At 44.7% G+C, this 19,500-nt stretch overlaps 2 protein-coding genes across 2 annotated transcripts in view; both read right to left on the minus strand.

Moving 5' to 3' along the window:
• Nucleotides 1–2,350: 2,350 nt before the first annotated feature.
• On the minus strand, nucleotides 2,351–18,952 carry LAMP3 (lysosomal associated membrane protein 3). The gene is made up of 6 exons (XM_027887984.1): nucleotides 16,740–18,952; nucleotides 12,138–12,865; nucleotides 10,768–10,890; nucleotides 7,879–7,936; nucleotides 6,471–6,638; nucleotides 2,351–3,801 (listed from the first exon to the last, which is right to left on the minus strand). Exons 1-6 carry the CDS (start codon nucleotides 16,783–16,785, stop codon nucleotides 3,662–3,664), a joined length of 1,263 nt encoding a protein of 420 aa, XP_027743785.1. The 5' UTR covers nucleotides 16,786–18,952; the 3' UTR covers nucleotides 2,351–3,661.
• LOC114059477 (guanine nucleotide exchange factor DBS-like) overlaps nucleotides 15,674–19,500 on the minus strand; it is a 162,057-nt gene continuing 158,230 nt past the window's right edge. Inside the window, exon 35 of the transcript XR_003571671.1 lies at nucleotides 15,674–15,685. The gene's annotated coding sequence lies outside the window, so the exon portion shown is untranslated. The remainder of the gene's footprint in view (nucleotides 15,686–19,500) is intronic.

Below are 19,500 nucleotides of genomic sequence, written 5' to 3' on the forward strand. Positions count from 1 at the left end.
AACAAGCATCCATCTCATTTTGCTGTGGAGTTATGGTCTGTTTTTATTGGATCAATAGGAAAGAAGAGATCTGGTTGTATAAAGAAACAGTGAATTCAGGTTCTCTAGAAGTTGTGAGGAGATTAACAGAAAATCATGTAATATTTTCAATGCCTTTTTAAAAATAATTCTGATAAAACAATTATAGAAATGTCAGAGGAGCTGCCCAAGCCACAGAAGAAATAATCATCAAAGTTATGGTTAGGATATAAGCATAACTGTGTCAGTGGTTTGTGACCAGAGCCCAGAGGATCCTCCCTGTTTGTTAGCTTGTACTTGTATTTTAAACAGTTCAAGTGAAACAGCACTCAAAAGATAAATTAATTCCACAGCAATGCACACTCTAATGACTAAATACAACCTTTATTATAGAAACACCAATAATAGAAAAATAAAGAGCATATCTTACTTCTCATAGCAAGTTATTTTTAGCAACCATACATTATGGCAAGCCAAAAGTGATCAACCAAACCACCTTCAGACACTTCAGATGCTGATCTACATCTCCCTTCCTCTTTCAGCTGAATTAACAGCTGTTCCTTAATCTGGACTTGTCTATCAGAGAACAAAAAGCACTGAAAGAAATTAAACCTTGTTGTAAACTCCTTGGATATTTGGCTAAGTGTGACATCATCATGCTGATGGGATGCCCTTGTGTCTGCCTTGGGTGTACAAGAGGCCACGGTGGATGGTCTGGAGTGGGAGCTGCAGCAGAGCACCAGGAGCTATCGGGATGTGGGGATGTGCTCACCCCCCTAATTCCTGTCTCCTGACCAGCACATGTGTGCACAGAAGTTAAACTTTGCTGCCCTGGTGCATCTTGTCATCCTGATCAGCATCTTCTGGTTCAGGGATGGGCTGATCTGAGTCTGCAGCTGGGAGAAGAAATAAACTGAGACCAGCCCTGGTCACTCTGGGACCCTCTGCAGCCTTGTCCCCTCCCACAGCAGATGAAACCGTGTCCTTCTGCCCACAGTATGACTGTTATGGCCCACCTAGGGTCCAGCTAGTTTATCATAAGAGCTCTTTTCATATTGTGCTCTTTCAGGGACTTTTTGCTCAAAATGTTTCCTCAGACAAGATATTTAAAGGAGCAAGTCTGGCAAGAACAAGGCCCATGAACCCTGTAGAATCTTCCCAATGGGAGGAAGAGCTCAAGGCAACTCCATTAGATAAAAAAGTACCAGCTAAACATCTACCTAAACTCTGGCAGAAAATCAATACAGGCATCAGCTTTTAAAGCTGCAGTTGGCAGCTCAGGGAGCAGCTGGGCTGTCTAATTCTAATTCAGCATTAAATTTGAAGAGGCAGCATTCCCTGCTATGCTGGTGTGCTGACACACATCCCTGCTGCAGGCTGCTTGTATTTTGTGATCAGGAAGAGAGGTGATGGGAATGCACATTGGGCCACAGGTGGGAGAAAGGTTGCACTTGGGGCTGGGATCTCCTGATGCAGTAAGGAATTCTCAAATGGATCTTCTACTACTGTAAAGCACTAACTCCACTGGATTAATTTTGCTGCATGTTGGCAGCGTTTCCTGGGAGCATCCAGATGTTTCATCGGTTTGTGCACTTCCCCTGGGACATTTAGAGCAAGCCCAGGGTATCATTCATCTAGAAAGGTCTATGCAGATTCATAAAAATAGCAAACAATAGCAATAAAAATCATAAGAACAAATCAGGTAAACCTGAATCAAACATTGTTCAATGCTACCAGGTTAATTCAGTGTAGAAATAAAAAGGTGGAGGGGAAAAACGTTAATCTTGCAATCTCTGGTAATGCCAGAGGGTGTCACAAGATTGAACATAGAATTAGCAGTCATTAGGAACAGTTTTCACTCCTCATCCTGATTATCAGATTTTAAAAGACTGAATATTAACAGAACAGAACAAGCAAATATTCTTTGTCAGCAGAAGTAACACACTGTACAGATTATGCAACCCAGCAATCCAAAGAACATGTGAAATACAACTCAGCTTTGAGTGGGAGAGGTTTATTCATCACTGGGCAGAACAGCTTAGGGTCAGACCATTCTGAGCTTTAAACTGAAAACAGTTAAATCACTGTGTCTGTATTAAAGGTTGGAAAGTTTGGTATCCTATTTCTTGTGCTTGGTATCCCATTTCTTTATATGCCTTAAAAATGTATTCAGCTGCCCCTGTGCTCACAGCTGGTTCTGACTTCTCTCTGATGTTTCTCCAAGTGCAGAAGTGCTTCAGAATTGTCTTTATCTTTCTCATTTATTGGTTCATTCAGATTCATTCAGATTCAAAGGAAACATTTTTGGAGAGTTAATTATTTCCACAGCCATTACCCTGATTCCTTAGGGGAAAATGTGCTCTTATTTACTGTTATTTTCTCTTTTGCAAATGGTTTCGTACATTATTTCTTATTGTTTGGACGTCATTGGCTTCAGTGAGCAGATTGTGTGGTGTGTGCACCACGCATGTGTGTGGGTCTGTGCACATTTGAGCACATGGTTAGCTTTGTACATCTTTTGTGACAAGGAGCTTTTCCTTGTTACAACAAAGAACATGAGCTGGACTTAACCTCAAAAGCAATTACTACTCTCATGCCTTCATCATTGGTTTAGCAGGAAATAGAATGCAGAGTGTATCAATTAATGTGCCTTAAAGCAACTCCAAATTATTTCCACATGAAAATCCAGCTGCTCAGCTGTAAGCACGCTGGAGAATATTCCCTTTTGGACAGAGAGTTTGTGCAAGGACTGTGCAAGCTTTTAGTTCTCATAGAAGCCTTGAACATACAGTGTCGGTGGGTTTCCATTTCTCATGGACCTTGTGCAGGTCTGCCACAATGGTGCTCACTGAATCCCAGGCACTTCCAGTGAGTGTGGCATCTTCCCAGATTCAGAGATCCCAGTGCTGCCATCTCAGTAGAGGGGCAGTTACTGGCTCAGTGGTGATCACTGTAACAGGTCCATGTCTGAACAGGACGTGTGTGATTCGTGAGCTCTCACAGGACTGTGACATATTCAGCTCCAGAGTAAGGGTCACACATTACCACTGTGTCTTTGCAAAGGGCTTAATAGGAAAAAACCCAAGCACTTAGGAAGTGTAACTCTGTTGTAGGACTGGTGAGAACTTGCTTGTGAATGGAGTCACACTGACACTTACCCTGTGATTTTGGCACCCACAGTGTTCCCACAAGCTCTAGTTTAAACAGGATTGTGTGTACTCTGGACCTCTGCTTTATTAATTTGCATATCACCAGAATTATGTATTTTAATGAATCTAAACATTATCATTAACAAACCTTCTGGATTTTCTTGGGGATACCACTACTGCTTTAAGCTATCGCTAGGAATCTGACTTAGGTGGTCTGAATTAACTCTTTTGTTGATAACACAGAGAATTTAGGCTCCTCATTTTGGTCATCTGGGCTACATCTAAATTAGATGCTAACAATAGCCTAAAGTAGAGGGTATGAGTTGCCTCCTTCCTACTCTAAAGAAACAACTTCCAGAAATATTCATTACATTTAAACACTTGGTGTCATCTCACTTAAAAATGTGGCTTCAGGGCAGTGAGATTGCCAGGCAGAAGCTAAAACTCCTGTGACTTCTCTGCTTGCTACACACATTTGGAAGTACAAGGGCACCTCAGATGCGTTCGTATCCTCTATGTGGCTTCCTCCTGGAAATCAGGAAGGTGACAAACACAATGACAAACAAGCCCAGGATACTCAGGCCCACTGCGACGGGAGCTGCTCTGCTGTTTCTATCAGGAAAACATTCTTCTTCTGGAAGGAAAAGATGAGAGAATGTGTTACAGCAGAGCACCATGCTCCGAGACAGTACATCTGTATTTCAGAAAAGTTAGCCAATACAAGGTAAATGTTCTCAAAACGTTGATTTCCTTTGGTTTTATCTTTCTTTTTCCTGAGCTATACTTAAGATATTTTTATTTGTGGTGAACTTTATCTCAAGAAAACCATCCTTGCCCCTTTCACAGTAGCTCCACGCTTCACTAGAGAGTGACCCTGCTCCCTCATGTCTGTAGGAATTGTTTTAACACTCAGCACACACACACAGCAGGAGCTTTCTTGCTGGTAGCAGATGGGGAGCATCACACTACAAAATGCCAGTCTAAAAATAAAGAGCAGGACACATCCTGCATGGTCAAAAACTGCTCCTATGTGGCATCTAATCTAATCTGCCCAGTAAAAAGGATCAGGCCAGAGAAGGGAGCCCATAGTCCAAGTCACTAGCTCAGCAAGGATCCTCATTAAGTCAGTGTTTCCTGAGAAAAATCAAATTGTAATTATTCTCCCAGTTAATTCAGAATATTTGTGGATCCAACACCCTCTGCCCTTCTCGCTCCCTGTGACTATTCCAAGGCAGGTTTTGACAGCACTCTGAGACAAAAGCCCCTGTTGTTATTCCAGTGACTATGCTGGCACAGACTGTGGCTTGGCTTGGGCTTCTCCACCATGGGAATCTTTACACTGACGGTGGGCATTTTGCCCAGGGAGCATGTGGAGTGCATGACATCATGTCACAGCTCCAGAGCCTCCACATGGCTCTTCCCGAAATCTGATCCTCTTCTCCTCTAATCCAGGTGGTGATGCCACAAAGCCAAAGGCATCAACACTCTACTAGATGTTGCCTTTTAAAAGCTTTGTCTGGTTAATGTAACCTGCTGTTAAATGAGATGAAAAATATTTGCATTTAAGTACTGTAAAAGCCAGAGATGTTTGAACTGGCCATTTTTATGTGATGAAACCTTGGGCTATGAACTCTAGGAATTGTTTCTGATATACTGAAATACCATTCAGAAGGCACTTTTAAGCTTTCCAGACTCAAACAGGCCAAGCTACTGATGTAACACTGCTGCAGTCCGTGCAAAATTGTAAGGAACTTGAAACCAGTGACGATTAATGTTTTCTTTTTCTTCCCCCTTTTAAAGATAAGCACACCAGGACCAGCAGAAGTGAAACTATGAGTCTTGAGATACCCAAGGGAGGTGGCTGGTGATGTATTTAGAGTCATTCTTTCACTGGGGATTTTGTCCATCAAAATCTGCATATCTGCCAAGGTATGTAACAGTTTCATGGCTATTTCACGGCCACTAGGGAGTTATTTCAGAAGTGATAACTGATTGCTCAGCTCTCTGATTAAGAGCAAAACTAATTTAAATTGATATATGGTATTGGTTAGCAGAGATCAGTCTGATGTTGGAGACAGAGAGAGAACATCTTTCTCAGCTCAGTCTTTGATAGAGGTGAGGCCATACCGAATGCCACAACTGAAATCACTCATTGTACAAATCTGAATGGGAATGTGGAGACCAGATGGGATATCAGGAATTGCTCCAGCTCAGTGCTATCCCATGAAAAAATTCTTCATGAAAATGAGAGCATAAATTGGGTTCTCAGTGTGGCTTTTAAAAGGCCAGTGTATTAAAACAGCCCCACGTGTCATTTCCCATTATATTCCTTCTAGAAAATGGTGACCTAAAAGAAGAACTGATCAAGCACAGCCAAAGTGAGTCAAAAGACAGATCTAAAGTAAAAAGAAGAATACAGGGGCAATATTTTGTAAGCATGTAGAGGGAGAGGCAAGTGTCAGAAGAGGGATTGTTTCTTTAGTGCATCTGAAGGGCTGGAGAGCTGGCAAACCCTGAGTTCACCTGAGTTCTTGAATGGAAACACCCTGAGAGGAAGTCGCAAAAATGAGAAGATGTACAATTTGAAAGAGACCACAAGGTTCCACCTAGTCCACCTTTCTGGTCTGCCTTTTACTAAGAGATCTGGTTGTCTCTTTGTGGTGCTTCTCCAAAAAGAGACAAATTGCAGAGATGAGCATCACATTTAATTCTGAATCCGTGACTGTGCCAATTGTGATCCTCCTCAGAAGCACATTTTGTCATGTCTAGACACAGCTGCTCTGAAAGTATCATCCTGCATTCACAAATATCCCTTATTAGTTGGCAGTTTCGCTGCTGCAGCTGTGAGACAACCTGAGTGTCAGGAGCTTTTAAAAATAGCTAAAATCTGACTATATTGAGAACAGTGACCTGAGACTGAACTGTAAGGTTGGGGGTTTGGGCAGTGCACTGGTGGTGAACACACCTCTGCTTGCTCTGGGAGGAAATGAGTGAAGAATAAAATTCTGGCTGTAGAGTTGAACACTTTTCATGAGAAGGTGAGATAGAAGGTACTGAATACAGGAGGGAAAGATACTTTTCCATCCTGCACAAGTATTAGCACTGTGTTGGAAGTGACTCAGAAAAGGCTGAGAGTACAGCAGGGGACAGGTTACATTATTTGGGAACAAATACAAAACTGTGATTATGCTATAGCAGGATCATCCCATGTGTATGGGTATAATTTAGCAGATTATATCTATCAGGCTACCTGAGTGCTGACAGGTAGATCTTGGAAGGGTGGAAAAGTATCTTTCTACTCACCTTTCCCAAACTGGTTACCAACAATCTCGAACGCCTGCAGCTGCATGTGAACAAAGAGAATCTGGAAATTCTTCTCCAAGGTGAAGGTTTGCCTGCTGGCACACTTAAAGGAATTCCCCAGCTTTGTTGTAAACAGCTTCTCATTTAGGGCTGCATAGTAAAACATACCTGGAGGCCAGAAAGAGGCAAGTGAGAATCCACGCTGACTGTTGGAAGCAACACCTTTCTGAGATAAAAGGGAGGGTCCCCAGTTGCTTTGGCAGAGCAGCAGTCACTGATGTGACTAAAGCATGGATATTTTCCCCATAAAGTGTAATTTATATTTTTCCAAGTTTAAATGAGTGCTTTAAGTATCAATGGGTGACTCAGTTGAGGTTGTGTCTAACAAAGTGGATAAAATTTCAGACGCTTCTCCAAATCAAGTTTTAACAACTTGAGTCTACAAAGGGGTTATAATCCTCTCAGGAGCAGGCAGCTACCTTAGGTCTCCAGCATAGCTATTTCCAGACAAAAAAAGAGATACCATCTCCAGCATGGAATTTAACATAACTAGTCTGTATTACTTTATGTATTAAATATGTTTTTAAATATATTTTAGTGTCAAGTGTCACAGTACTTTATGAAAAATATGGCTCAAGCTCCAAGCATGGAAAGATTTTGTGACCTGGGCATATCCTTTGTGCACATTCTCCTTTGAGAGCAGATAGGCCAGTTTAAGACAAAATCATCCCTATCACCATCTCTGCTTCAGTGTATCTCAACCACATCTTGCCAGCACATCATGTGCATACTCTTGGTCCTCTTCAGTCAAAATCAGTACACCAGTGTCTGCTGGTACAATTAATTCAGTCATTTTTATATTAGGAAAATTAGGGACTTGCTCACTGCAAAAATCCAGCTGGTGGGCTGTGAAATGGCAGCATCTGGCAGAGAGGCAGTGACAGCCAGGGAGAGCAGTGTCTCTTGTCAGCACCACTCTGGGGGACACAAAGTATAGCTGAGGGGTTTAAAACATATGATTAAACTGATTAGTTTGTGTGATCCAGGTACTGTATTCATTCACTTTGCTGATCAGATTGGAAAGACACCTGCACTGGAGTCCCAGCATTTTTGTGTGTATGCAGATAAAAACTGTTTTGTATCTTAAATTTAGGTTTGAAGTAATCTCTGCTCTGAAAAAGGTGGGGCAGGGAAAGTTTTTGAGGTCAAAAGGAAAATGTAACAATACTGATGTAACTGCAGCCTGGTCCCTTCTCTTCCCTTTTCATACCCTAAGGTTTAGATGAATGACACGTTGAAAACTAGATAAAGCACCTGTTTGCAAAAGACAGTGTTTTAAAAGATATGAAAGCTTATCCCACATTCAGTACAGCTTGATATGAAATGAAGACAGTGTAAAATCACTGACCTTCAGGAGATAACGGTATTCTGCTCTCAATGTTACTGACAAAGTAACTTGGAGCTTGCTGCAAAAGAAGATATATCTTTATTAATAATACATACTCATAGTTGCAGGGGAAAAAATACAGTTCACCACAGAAAAATGGTCACAGTTTCCCAAAGAAACACATTTCAAAGCATCACCTGCAAGACGCAAGGACCAACTCTTCTGGATGTGTTTTTCTTTTCCAGATCTCAGCTGCATCACAAATTCTGCTCAGTTCAGTGACACAGGACCATGCAGGTATCATTTTACACAAGCTGCTCAAGCTGGACATTTGTGAGATATTTGTGGTAACCAAAAGTAGGAAGAAGTCCAATAAACAGTATATATTGCAAATTAACAGGCATGAGCTAAGGCCATTTTACCTTTATTCACATCCATGGAGAGCCCCTACAGTGCTCTCCTGAGTAATCCTGCACTGAATTCAGCCGTGCTGCCCTGCAGTGTGACTGCCTGAGGGACCCACCCCACACCTTCAAGAAGTTCTCAGGAGCTGTGTATTTTATGCACAGATTCCCCCTCCCGTGAGCTCACTGCACAAAGCAGCAGCACTTCTGTGCCCATCACTGGTTTGAGCTGGGAGAGGTCAGCAACAAGCTGAGAGCCAGGAGCTCATCTCATGCTTGTACCAATCATTTCCTATTTTGTCTGCCAACCAGGGTCACTACATAAAACAGCAACCTGGACAGGTAGGGGAGAAATAACTGTTCTTTCCACCCTGCTGACAGTGTTGGTTCTGGCTGGCTTGTTTTCATATGCCTGCAGACTGCTGACATGGAAAGCACCTGGTACAACGCAGAGCAAAATTTCCAGCCAGGTGTCCTGCCTGCTTGTGCCCTGCCACCGGTGCAGCCTGAATACTGTCCTGCCCTGGGCTGTGACAAAGCGAGAGCCAGCCCTGGGAGCTTCTCTCTGGTCACAGTGTTGGAATATAATGTGAGTCTATATATAGCAGCCCTACTACCCAGCCTAATTCCAGCTGTGAGCACACAGGGACTGGTGAGTGCAGCTGGTGCATAACTGGCAGCAGGCAAATGTCTCCTGTGCATCCAGTTTAAAAACTGGTTGGATGGAGTAGGAAAATTTAAGAAAGAAATACACCAAAGAGGTTCTCAGCATTATTCCAACTTCAAGACATAAAATAGGTCAAATATGACCATTTTGGGGAGGTAGCACAATGTTCTGTTTGGCCACAGATAAAAACTTTGCTTGGGAAAACACCTGCTCCTACTTCACTTCTTGTGGGTGGGTTACACAACTTCCTCATTTCAATCTCTCCTGGAGGCCCTGGCAGTGGCGAGCACCAAACCTGCCACTCTCCTCTGCCACCCCTGACCCAGGTCCTCTGCAATGGGGACAGCCAGAAGTGTCACTGCTGCAGCACTCCTGGTTCAAAGCACTGAGAGAGGCTGTGGGGGCCAAACACATAAAAACCAGCAGCAACAGGATTTCTTATTAACCCGAATTTCAAAGCAGTCCAAGCCGAGCCCTGCTGGGCTCTTGAGGCTTATCTTTAAGTGAAGGGCAAGCTGTCTAATGCTGTGCCAAACCCACCTTTTTCAGGGCAAGACAGGTCAAGCACCTCCTAAAGGTTACATCACTCTCCTTAGCACTGCTGCAGGCTGGGGCTTTCATAGGTACTTGAATCCCCAGCCTTTCTCTAAGGATTCTTGTAACACCAGAATGCTCCCCTTGTTGTGGGAAGCACACATTTAAAGCAAATACTCATGGTCTGAACGGAGCCTTTGTTTAAAAACAGCTCCTTCATTTTTTACCTCGCTTTTCCTCTGTGGCTTTCAGAAAGCTTTTTTCCATAAACTAAAATCAAGATGATTATTAATTGAAATATGGTCTCTGTTCAAGAATTAATGGCTCATGTGTGGTATAATTTGCTCTTCCCTCTTGGACTGTCTATGACAATTACTAAGCATTTGTACTTTTCTTAATTATCTCTAATTTGAGCTTGGAGCCAGGCTGTAAGATTGACACTTTGGCTTGATTAATTGAAAGGCTTGGATCAGCAGTGATGGCCAGATGCAGCTCTGGAGCTCGAGGACATGGCCTTGATGCACATTGCACTCATCAGAATCTGATGGGATCCAACCCTGTTTTCCTCCCTGCCCATGTTTCTGTGCATACGTGTAGGTCTCCCAGGTGTGGTGCATTTCAAGGGCACTTATTTACAATTTTGTTGTTGCAGTTCACTCGTTTGGAATTTTCCCGTCAGAAATTAGATGAAATGAGGCTCCTTCAGCTGTGGATGTGTTGTGGCTCCTGGGCACTTAAAGCTGCACAGGCTGTCCTTCGAATTTAACAACCCCAGCTGGCTTTTCTGGGAAGCAAATGACTAAGAGCATCTTGACAGTGAGTCAGAGCTCCCTGCACACACACCCTGTTCCTGTGCAGGGACTCCAGTCCCAAACCCTTTCTCTCTGTCCCACTCCAGTGCAAACAGCAGACCTGGCATTTACCTATGTAAAAAAAGGGACTCAGATTTTGCTCAAGGCCATTTGAAGACTTTGTGTTGCTTGATGGGGAGCTTTAACACTGCTCTCTAGAACTTTCTGTCATGGGATGGCAAGGCACCAGACTTACCCTTCACTGCAGGTATGAACCTTTCCAAGCTGAAAGTTCAAACAGACAAGACCTGCTTTGAGCAGGATGTTGGACCGGGTCTTTTTTAACCTGAACTAATCTGTGGTTCTATGGTGTACCCCTTTAGGAAGGACAGGAGTACTAGTGCCTTATATACAGGTGGAAAACAAGCATGGAGAGAGATGAGATGGATCAAAGGGAGCCTAAGTTATAGCTCCCCCATCCTAAACACTCCTTCTCTCTAAAGGCAGCAATTACCTTTACAAAGGTGAAGTTCACAAATCCTCCACTGAAAGTTAAGTTCAGCTCAGACTGCACCATCCCACAGCTTCCAGATGTCTGTGTCACATTGGGGTTGACAACCACGGACTCCATCTGCTCCTGTAGAGAGAAGAGACATTGCAGGGCTGCTGATGAAGAGAAGGGAAACGTTGTAAGAACACACAGAGATTTATGTCTGCTTTCCTTTCCCCCCCCAGACAGGCTCTCTGTGGCCAAATGAACAGGCCAGTGGTGGTGGCAGCTGAATTGCTGCCTGCCAGGGTCATTCCCCACTCATAAACCAGCATCTGACACATCACTGAACTGTGAAAATATGAAAATATTTGGTTTCTGTTCATTCAGTGGACTGATAAGATTCAGAGCAGTGTCAGATGAGTACAAGTGGTAATTTATAAGGAGGGAGCAGTGGAAACTTGTGCCTGAAGGCAAAGATCAAGAGAGGAGCAGGCAGGGGTTAGTTTGGCTCCACATATCACCCCACCCTCCTCATTAGGTCCTGCACAACCCATACTGCAGTCTGAAAGGAGAGCTCTGCAGCCCTGAATGGAGCTTTGCTCTCTCAGTCTCATCTCAAACACACTTTGTGTTAGAAACATCTGACTGTGGTCTGCTGAGGTTGGCAATCATGCTCCCTACCTGGCTTCTGCCAGGATGAGGGATGAAAATTGCTTTTACCAGCATTACTCATCCCACTTTAGAAATATCCAGACTCTAACAAGATTATTTGGATTTGTAATGGGGATGGCTCAAAGTATATGAACTCCAGAGCCTGAGGATGTAACCGCACATATTGTATTAATGGAAGGCTACAAAACCACAAGTCTGAGGGACATAATCACTATTTCAGGTTGCATGACACCTTTTGCTGAATCATTCTCAGTGGATCACTTCTAGGAGAGGGTACCAGCTCCCTAGGACCTGGAAGTTTCTCTGTTCCTAAAGTCTCAGTGCATCAGTATCAAGACAACCCACTTCTGAATCCCAGCCTGTGAACTGGCAATTTCTTGCCTTCATTGTAACTCAGAATGTGAAGCCCTTCACTGAGGTCAGTTCAGATTTTAATTAGTCTTCCATTCTAAGAAACACAGGTAATGTTTCAGGCTGATCTGCCACTCCAAATTGCTCCCACATGTACATCACTGAAATAAGAAAGCACGTGTATGTCCCCCTGGCATCATCATACAAGCCAAAGTTCAGCAGCTGAGATGCTGGGGCACATGAAGGGCCTTACTGGCAGCAAACCACTTATCTTAATCATAGAACTAACTTCTGACAATGCCTTGGAGAGAAGAATAAATTCCAGCTAGTGAAGAAACAGTCATTACAAAGCTCAGCTCCCACCTAACCTTTTGTGCATTTTGACCCATCAGCTGCAAACCCATGACTGCTTTGATGCAGGTCCTGTTCCCACTGGAGACGGTGTAAGTGCCGGTGGGGATGGCAGAAGGCTGCGGGGCAGGAGTGGTTCTCACTGTCACCACGGTAGATGGGGTGGCTGTTTGGGTCCCTGGACGGGTGGTTGTTGTGTTGATCATGGCTGTGGCTGTTGAGTTTCTGGTCGCTGTTGTTTGTTTTCCTGACTGTGTGGTGGCTCTGACTGTCTGCATGGTGGCGGCTGTAGAGGTGTTGGCAGCAGTATTTGCTGTCGTGTGTTTTAGGGACGTGTTGGTGGCTGTCACCGCTATGCCCACACGTGCGTAGGACACAGGGGGTGTGGTTGTGTTCTTCACTGTAGGTGTGACCCTGTGCATGGCCTGGGCTGTGGCCTGGCCAGCTGCACTGGTGTTGTCTGCTGGTGTGGTGGTGGTGGGTGTTCCAGCTCCTGCCTGGGCTGTCGTGTGCTGGTCTGGAGCTGTTGTTTCCTGGTGCTGCTCCGTTATCTGCACTGTTGTTCTGTGGCTTGTGGGTGTTGTTTCAAGAGAGACTGTGCTGTTAAAGTGAACTGTGGTGCTTTCGTGGGGTGAGGAATGATAAAGGGAAAGTGGCTGAGCAGAAGTAGCCGTATGGTGGAAGGACGTGGTTTCTGGAGACCGTTCAACCCTCAAGGCCACTTCAGCAAGGCAGGAGGAAAATGCTGCAAAGAAACTAAAGTCAGTGGTCTAGAAACCTTTAACATTTCTGTTGATCCCCACAACTAAACTGCACTGTTTTGTAATCAAATGGGTGATGTGATATGATTTTATTCTTCATTTGGCTCCAGTCATGACAGGAGAGTGAAGGCAGACACCCTGTAAGACTATCCATAACTTGTCACCACTCCCCCAAGATTCACAGCTCTAAATGTACCCCTTGCAGTGGCAGCACATTGGCTCCCAGCTCTCCACACACTGAAGGAGCCAGAGGGCACCAGAGGTGTGAGCAGACCAGGAATAATCCTCAGGCAGCACAAGAGCTCCCTGCAGGCAGCAGTACAGCAGGACTTGCTGGAAGTAAATTATTGAGGTCTAAGGAAGATGAGGGAGGTGTAACAGGCAAAGGGGTTGTTGGTTACTTACCAACCAAGTACAGGAAAAGGGAACATGTGTGTGTGAGAGCAGAGCAATGGTCTTACAGTGATTTGCAATAGCCTGGGAAACCAGTCTGGGACACAGGGAAATTCCAGATATTTATTCATGGTTTTGTTGTAGCCATGTCAGCTTGAACCCTGAAGCTCCTGCTCCTGGAAGAACCCAAAGAAATGCCATCCCTCTTCGTGATGGGCTTTTACCAATGAGGAACAATTTCAGGGTACAGCACCCAGGGGCATTTTGGACTACACTGGAAAATAGTCACAGCACTAAAATTACACTTCCATGTAATAACATTTACAGAAAAATGTCCCTTGCTGAAGGGAAAAAAAATTTATCTGGTTGCTAAATGTAAATAAGGAAGTGAAGAAAAAATGGGAAAGTACATTGGAGAATGTCACAGCTCTTCTGCTAGACTCCTTGATTGTGAGCATGCAACAAGGCTCTGGAAAGGCAAGGTCAAGCTAAAAGAAAGCTAAAAGAAAACCCCTATTGGGTTTTGAATCAAATTCAAGACAAAAGGCAAAGGAACAAGAGCAGATGTATAGATCTTAACCCACACCACAATTTTCCCTTAAAAATGACTATGGTTGAGAAGAGGAGAAGTGCATATACTCATATTCCTAAAATTTGTGCTGCACAGGATACACTTGACCGCGAGTGTAGCTGTAACCGTCAAAGAAGTACAATTTGAGACAGTTGAAAAGCCTCCAAAAATATTGTGATTTTTATCAAAATGAACATAAAAATGCATAATTAATATGATACTTTAGTTCATTTTCTCACTTTCCTCTAGGCTTTACCATAGAGCTGAAAAGCAGATAACTGATTTCCTCTGTGGAAAGTCAGAGCAGTTGCCATAAACCAGCTATGGGTAGTTGCATCTGAGTGTATCAGCGTGATAAAAACAAGAAAGAAGAAGTTGCAGTTTTCACTCTTTCTTTCCCGTAAGACTGTGAAACAACCCATATTTAAATTTACACAAGTCTTAAATAAAGTCGGTACTTGTTAGTTCACAGATTGGTTTTGATTACTGACCAGATAATACTTTACAGATGTGGAGAGAAATATTATTTAACTGACACTGCAATACCACCCATAGCTTTTAAATGAAAATTTGGTATCCCCAAAAGGTAATTTCAACCAAACAATTTTTCGTCATTCTGCCTGACAGGGTCACTGAGGGGTAAAGCCAGAAATGTCTTTGGGGTGGCCCATGGCTCTTGCTCACTGGGTGACCTACCAGACCACTCCTCTGGGCTCTCCCAAGCATTTTGGAGCTCCTGTCAGTGCAGGCCATGCTGCTAAACCCTTGGCTTGGACTGTCTTATCAAAAGGCATTTGACCACAGGAGTTCCCAGGGATGGGTAAGGATTGCTCTCTGGGTGGGTGCACCTCGTGGTCTTTTCTGGTGGCTGTTGGAGGTAGTTCAGTAGCTCTGCTGTGTGAGGGGTCCTTGAGCTGCCCTCCAGCTGAGGCCAGGAAGGCTTCCCTGTGGCTCCCTCAGCACTGCCACGTTCCTCTTGGGGAGCTTGCACAGCTCGGCAAAGGAGCCGCCTGCAGAGCTGCCCCCACCACAGCCCTTCCCATGGCTCTGCCACAAAATGGGAACAGAACAAATGCTGCAGAACAACGAGAAATGGCAGCTCTGCACCCCACCTGCCCCCCCAACCCCCTGTTAGTCTGCCTTTCTTTCCCTCCCATAAAGCCAACTCAAAACTTCATACAAGCAACATTTTGAGGGCTGCAAGAGTCTGGGGGTGTATCTTCCTAGAGGAAGCAGCTGCAACCCCTCATCCTGCTTCAGCATCAGTTGTCTGTCACAGATGCTGAGGGCTGTGTTTGAGTCCCAGCAGCCTCTAGGCAAAGCTCCAGAACAAAACTCTCAGAAACGGATCAGGGCAGGTCTCAGAAATTCACTGTTCCCAGTCTGAGACTGGAGAACCCGTTTTCATGCTGTGGTGACAAGTTTCAGTCATAAGGAATGTCACTGCTCTGCTCCCAGGCATTATGGTGGGAAGAGGAGTGCTCAGTGCCATGATCTGCCTGTGACTTTTCTCAGCTTGCCATCTTGTAACAGGGTGGGTGATAGAAACTCTTACTGAGGATTTTTTTCCCCTTTTCATCTAACCACACTCACGCTCTTCCGCTGCCCAGTGGGTTTGTTCTGCATTCTGCTGCCAGAAGAAATGCTCGTGTTTAGCTGACTGATTCCATGTGGACACAAAACCTGACCCAGCTCCTGTGATCACTGAAAACACTCTCACCATCTCTGGCTCCTTTGGTTTGCCTTGAAAAGCACCAAGATTTTCTGAGAGGTTTCAGTACTGTCATAGCTTCCCACCCATCTGACCTTTATCCCTTAAACTCTAATTATGTTTAATTCCCTGTCTGCACGGGAAGACTTGGCCTTGGGACATTAATAAAACATCACAACAAATCATTAAAGGAAAGATCAAAAATGGATAAGGAGCTGAGGAAACAAGTTCTTTCTGCCCAAGAGCGGTTGCTGACCACTCATTAGTGTTACTGCTCAGTCTATCTTGCCCTTCTTTCATGTGTATGTGTTTTGGGGCTACTTCAGCAGACCCTGGCTATGTAGCACGCATGGGAATGCAGAAAGGTAGAGCAGGAGCTGCTCATGGTCAAGTCCCTGGGCAGTTTCCCTGTTCATGCACTGGGAGGAGGACGGGGATTGTTACTGGTGTGATCCCTGAGTGCCGATGGCAAAACCCACCACGGAAGTGCAGTGTCCCAACAGCGAGCTCAAAGCCCCTTGGCCATTACACAGAGTAAATCACGCTCTGTCCTTCTTCACAGGGCAAATTTTGTACTGCTGTGGGTGTTGAGGGGTGACTTCAAGCACTGGGAGATGTCCTTGATCTGGCTGGAAATCCACAGATTTCCACAGAGCAGCACTGAGGATCCAGCGGTGACTCTGATGTGGTTTGTCATTCAGTCAAACCCCAGTGTGCCCTCTCCAAGCCCCCTGCTTTCCTGATCCTGCTTCTGCATCTTGCATTGCAGAATTAATAACTAGAGAGAGCAATGCTTCCTAAGTGTTTTGTCTTTCCTGCTTGTCTCACTCAAGGTTTTCAGTCAGTTCTGCTGGTCTGGAAACTATTTTTAATTAAGAAAAGCAAGGCCAAGAAAGTCTGCTTCTCACACTGCTTTAAGCTGACTCCTTCACGCAGTCAGAGTTTATGCTATCACAGAGTGCAAGGAGAAATACAGAGGAAAACATCCAACAAAGTCTATACCAGCTGCAATTCACTGTAGTTATGGTTATTTCTTAGCAGTGAGACTTCACTAAAAGCCCCCTTGTTGCTAGCAACAAAACTGTTCAAACTTTTTATTCTGTCAGGTGCTGTCCTGACTGCCAGGAAACAGAACTGGCATGGTATGTCTGATTTCTCAGATAGAAATGGAGATGTTACTCACCACAGCTGAAGGTCAGCAAGACGAGCTGCCGTGCACTCCTCCCCATGGCAGGTGGGGGAGATGCTGCTTCTCACCGTGGAGCGGGTGGAGAGAAAATCAAGCTTTCCTGGGGACTGAAAAGTTTCACTTGATGCTGGGAGTGCTCAGTCACATGGCCGGGAAGGAGGTGGAGAGGGAGGGGGAGGCCAGTGCTTCTTGTCTGTAAACTACCACAGAAGGAAATAAATGATGGTTAGGAAAGAAAGCGAAAACAGAAATGAGTGCTGGGCTGACTGGGGGAGGACAGGCTTGCACTCTGCAGCTGAGACCTGGGGCTCTGCAAGGCCACGTCAAAAGATCCCTCCAGCTCTGATAACCAGGTGCACACTGCACCAGCAGAGGGTCACAACCTGTAAATCAGTACCTCACCTGTATTCTTTAAGAAAGTACTTTTTTTAGGGCCAAACTCCTTCTTTTATGTTAAGGCACAGAAGGGAGAGGTGTGACCTCAGGCCATCTCTACAGAGCACCTGATAAGAGAGAGACAGGGCTGAGCAGAGCCCCAGATGGGCTCTCGTCTCAGGTGGGGACCATCAGCAGCCTTTGCTGGCACCAAGGCCTGGGCTTGTTGAAGGTGGATCAGCTGGGGGGGCTCACCACGAGCGATGTGTCCAAACCCACTCCTCAGCAAATGGCAACACCTCACCTCTGTCCCACGAAGGGCGTCCTGCAGACCACGCCAGGCTGGGGCAGGAGCAGCACGGGCAGGTCCCGGCGTGCAGAGCTGCACCCCAGGGATCTGCAACAGGAGAGCGTCACTCCTGCTCACCCCCACGGCCACGTTCCCAGCCCTGGGATGCTGCCATGGGGCCAGCTGGGTGGGGGCACAAAGGCATCTGCTATGCTCCTAATTCCTCTTTCTCCCCTATCAGTACTGCACTGCAATAACATGATAGGGTCAGTGATTTGACAATTCAAGTGAGGTGAAGTTTGCCCCCAGAAATCGGGGTACTGGCTGAAATTAGGTCCAGTATATTGTGCTCGATTTGCATTGTGTTTCTGCATTCTTATTTTTACCTGTTTGCTTTTCTACATGATCCACAGCATGTATTTGGCTCAATTACTGCTCCCTAATAAACACTGGTGGCCAAAGGCATGCAGATATCCTGGGGGTAAGTATAATAAAGCCATCCTACAACTTCCTCTGAGCTGTGTGAACTTATCCAAAAAGTCCCAGGGATTCAGGAACATGACTAAAGGAGATGGGTAAACACTGTGTCTTTTGTGACGTGTGTTGGGCAAATTAAAGTTATACTGAACAGGTATGTGGATTTTTTCAGCTGTGATGGGGTACCTTTACTAATATGCATTTATTTAGAATAGGAAAAACCTCATTTGGCTTGTTGCTTCATACAGAGACATCAACCACAGGATTTTGTACTAGTTATAATTTTTATAAATTTCAAACAAAGTGTGGTTCTACACAGGTCAGAATGGCCTAATTACAGGAAGTTCATTTGCACACTTTTTTCTTGTAATAAATTCATACATTCTGTCTTGACTGGAAAAAAGGACAGGTAATTCTGTGCTCTTTCCCTGTCTGATTATCTCTCATCAATCACAATATACAAATACATCATTATCAACACCATGGAAATCATGTCAGAAAAACAAACTGTACCAATTCTCAGCTGGGGAGAGGAAATCTTAGCAGCTATTTCAGCTCCAGCTGCGAGAAGAAATACACATTTTGGCTCTTTTTTCTTATTATTCTTATATATTTCTAATCATATATATATTTGAAGTCTTTGAGTATTTTTGGAAAGGAAGCACATGGCCTTTCTCATACCCAATCCTGTTTGAAATATCAAGAGTCTAAGAAAATCATAGATAATGAAATGGCTCGTCATCACACGCACAACCAGAATGTAAGACACACACACACAGCTTTGCTGTCACTGGCAAGAAGAGCCAGAGCTCAGACATGGTGGTTTGGCTGCAGCTGTTTATGATCAAGACAACGACCACTGGTGTGATTCTCCACCCTGTGGGGCTCGAGGTGAGAGGAGAGGATCAGGCCTGATTAAATGTTAACCTGGTTTACTAAAAGCAAGACTCGTGTGTCGTGGCACCTGCTCGGTTCTTTGCCACGGGTGAGGGAGGGCTGTGCTGCCCACCCGCACCTGCCCGAGCAGGGGGCACTTCTGGGGATGGGAAGGTCCTGGGAGTTTCACAGAAGAGCAGCAGAGCAGAGGGGACCCTGAGCCCCGAGGGCAGGTTCACCAGCACAGGCAGCTGGTGCAGCAGCACGGGCACTGCTCAGCCACGAGTGCTGCTACAGCCCAGATTCACCTGGGATCTTGTGTCTTCTACAACCAAAGCTTAGTGGCAGCTGTTACTTTTAAATTACTTTCTGGTCACTATATCATCTCCAAACAACACTGAAATGAAATCCATCTTTGAAAACTATGATTTTTTAGGTGTGTCTACCTGAAAAGGATGGTGTCAAAGGCCTACATACACATTAGTCTTGCTGGACATTACCAAATGTACTCTAGACTGTACATGGAGAGTCACTCCTGTAATTATCACCTTGCCTGACAGAAATACACTAATTAAAAGACTATCCTGTCTACCATTTAAAAAAAAGAAAAGCAAACAAAAAGTCATCAAACCCCATTTTGTCTCATCAGCAAAGCCAGAGTGTTACTTCTTGTAGGCTGTTCTTGGAGTTGTCAGCACCTTGATCTGTCCCTGACCTTTGTTCTTCCTCAAAGCAAAC

The sequence above is a fragment of the Empidonax traillii genome, unplaced genomic scaffold (assembly GCF_003031625.1).
Source record: "Empidonax traillii isolate 1590-97213 ecotype Southwest subspecies unplaced genomic scaffold, ASM303162v1 scaffold226:size936269, whole genome shotgun sequence".
NCBI classification, from domain to species: Eukaryota; Metazoa; Chordata; class Aves; order Passeriformes; family Tyrannidae; genus Empidonax; species Empidonax traillii.

What these genes read in the sequence shown, in the direction of transcription:
- LAMP3 (XM_027887984.1), bottom strand. Translation starts at nt 16,785, where the DNA reads ATGGGGAGGAGTGCACGGCAGCTCGTCTTGCTGACCTTCAGCTGTG. An exon ending in CTTGCTGACCTTCAGCTGTG is followed by an intron (nt 12,866 to 16,739) that starts GTGAGTAACATC and finishes GTTTCTTTGCAG; the next exon opens with CATTTTCCTCCTGCCTTGCT. An exon ending in TGGGTCAAAATGCACAAAAG is followed by an intron (nt 10,891 to 12,137) that starts GTTAGGTGGGAG and finishes TTCTCTCTACAG; the next exon opens with GAGCAGATGGAGTCCGTGGT.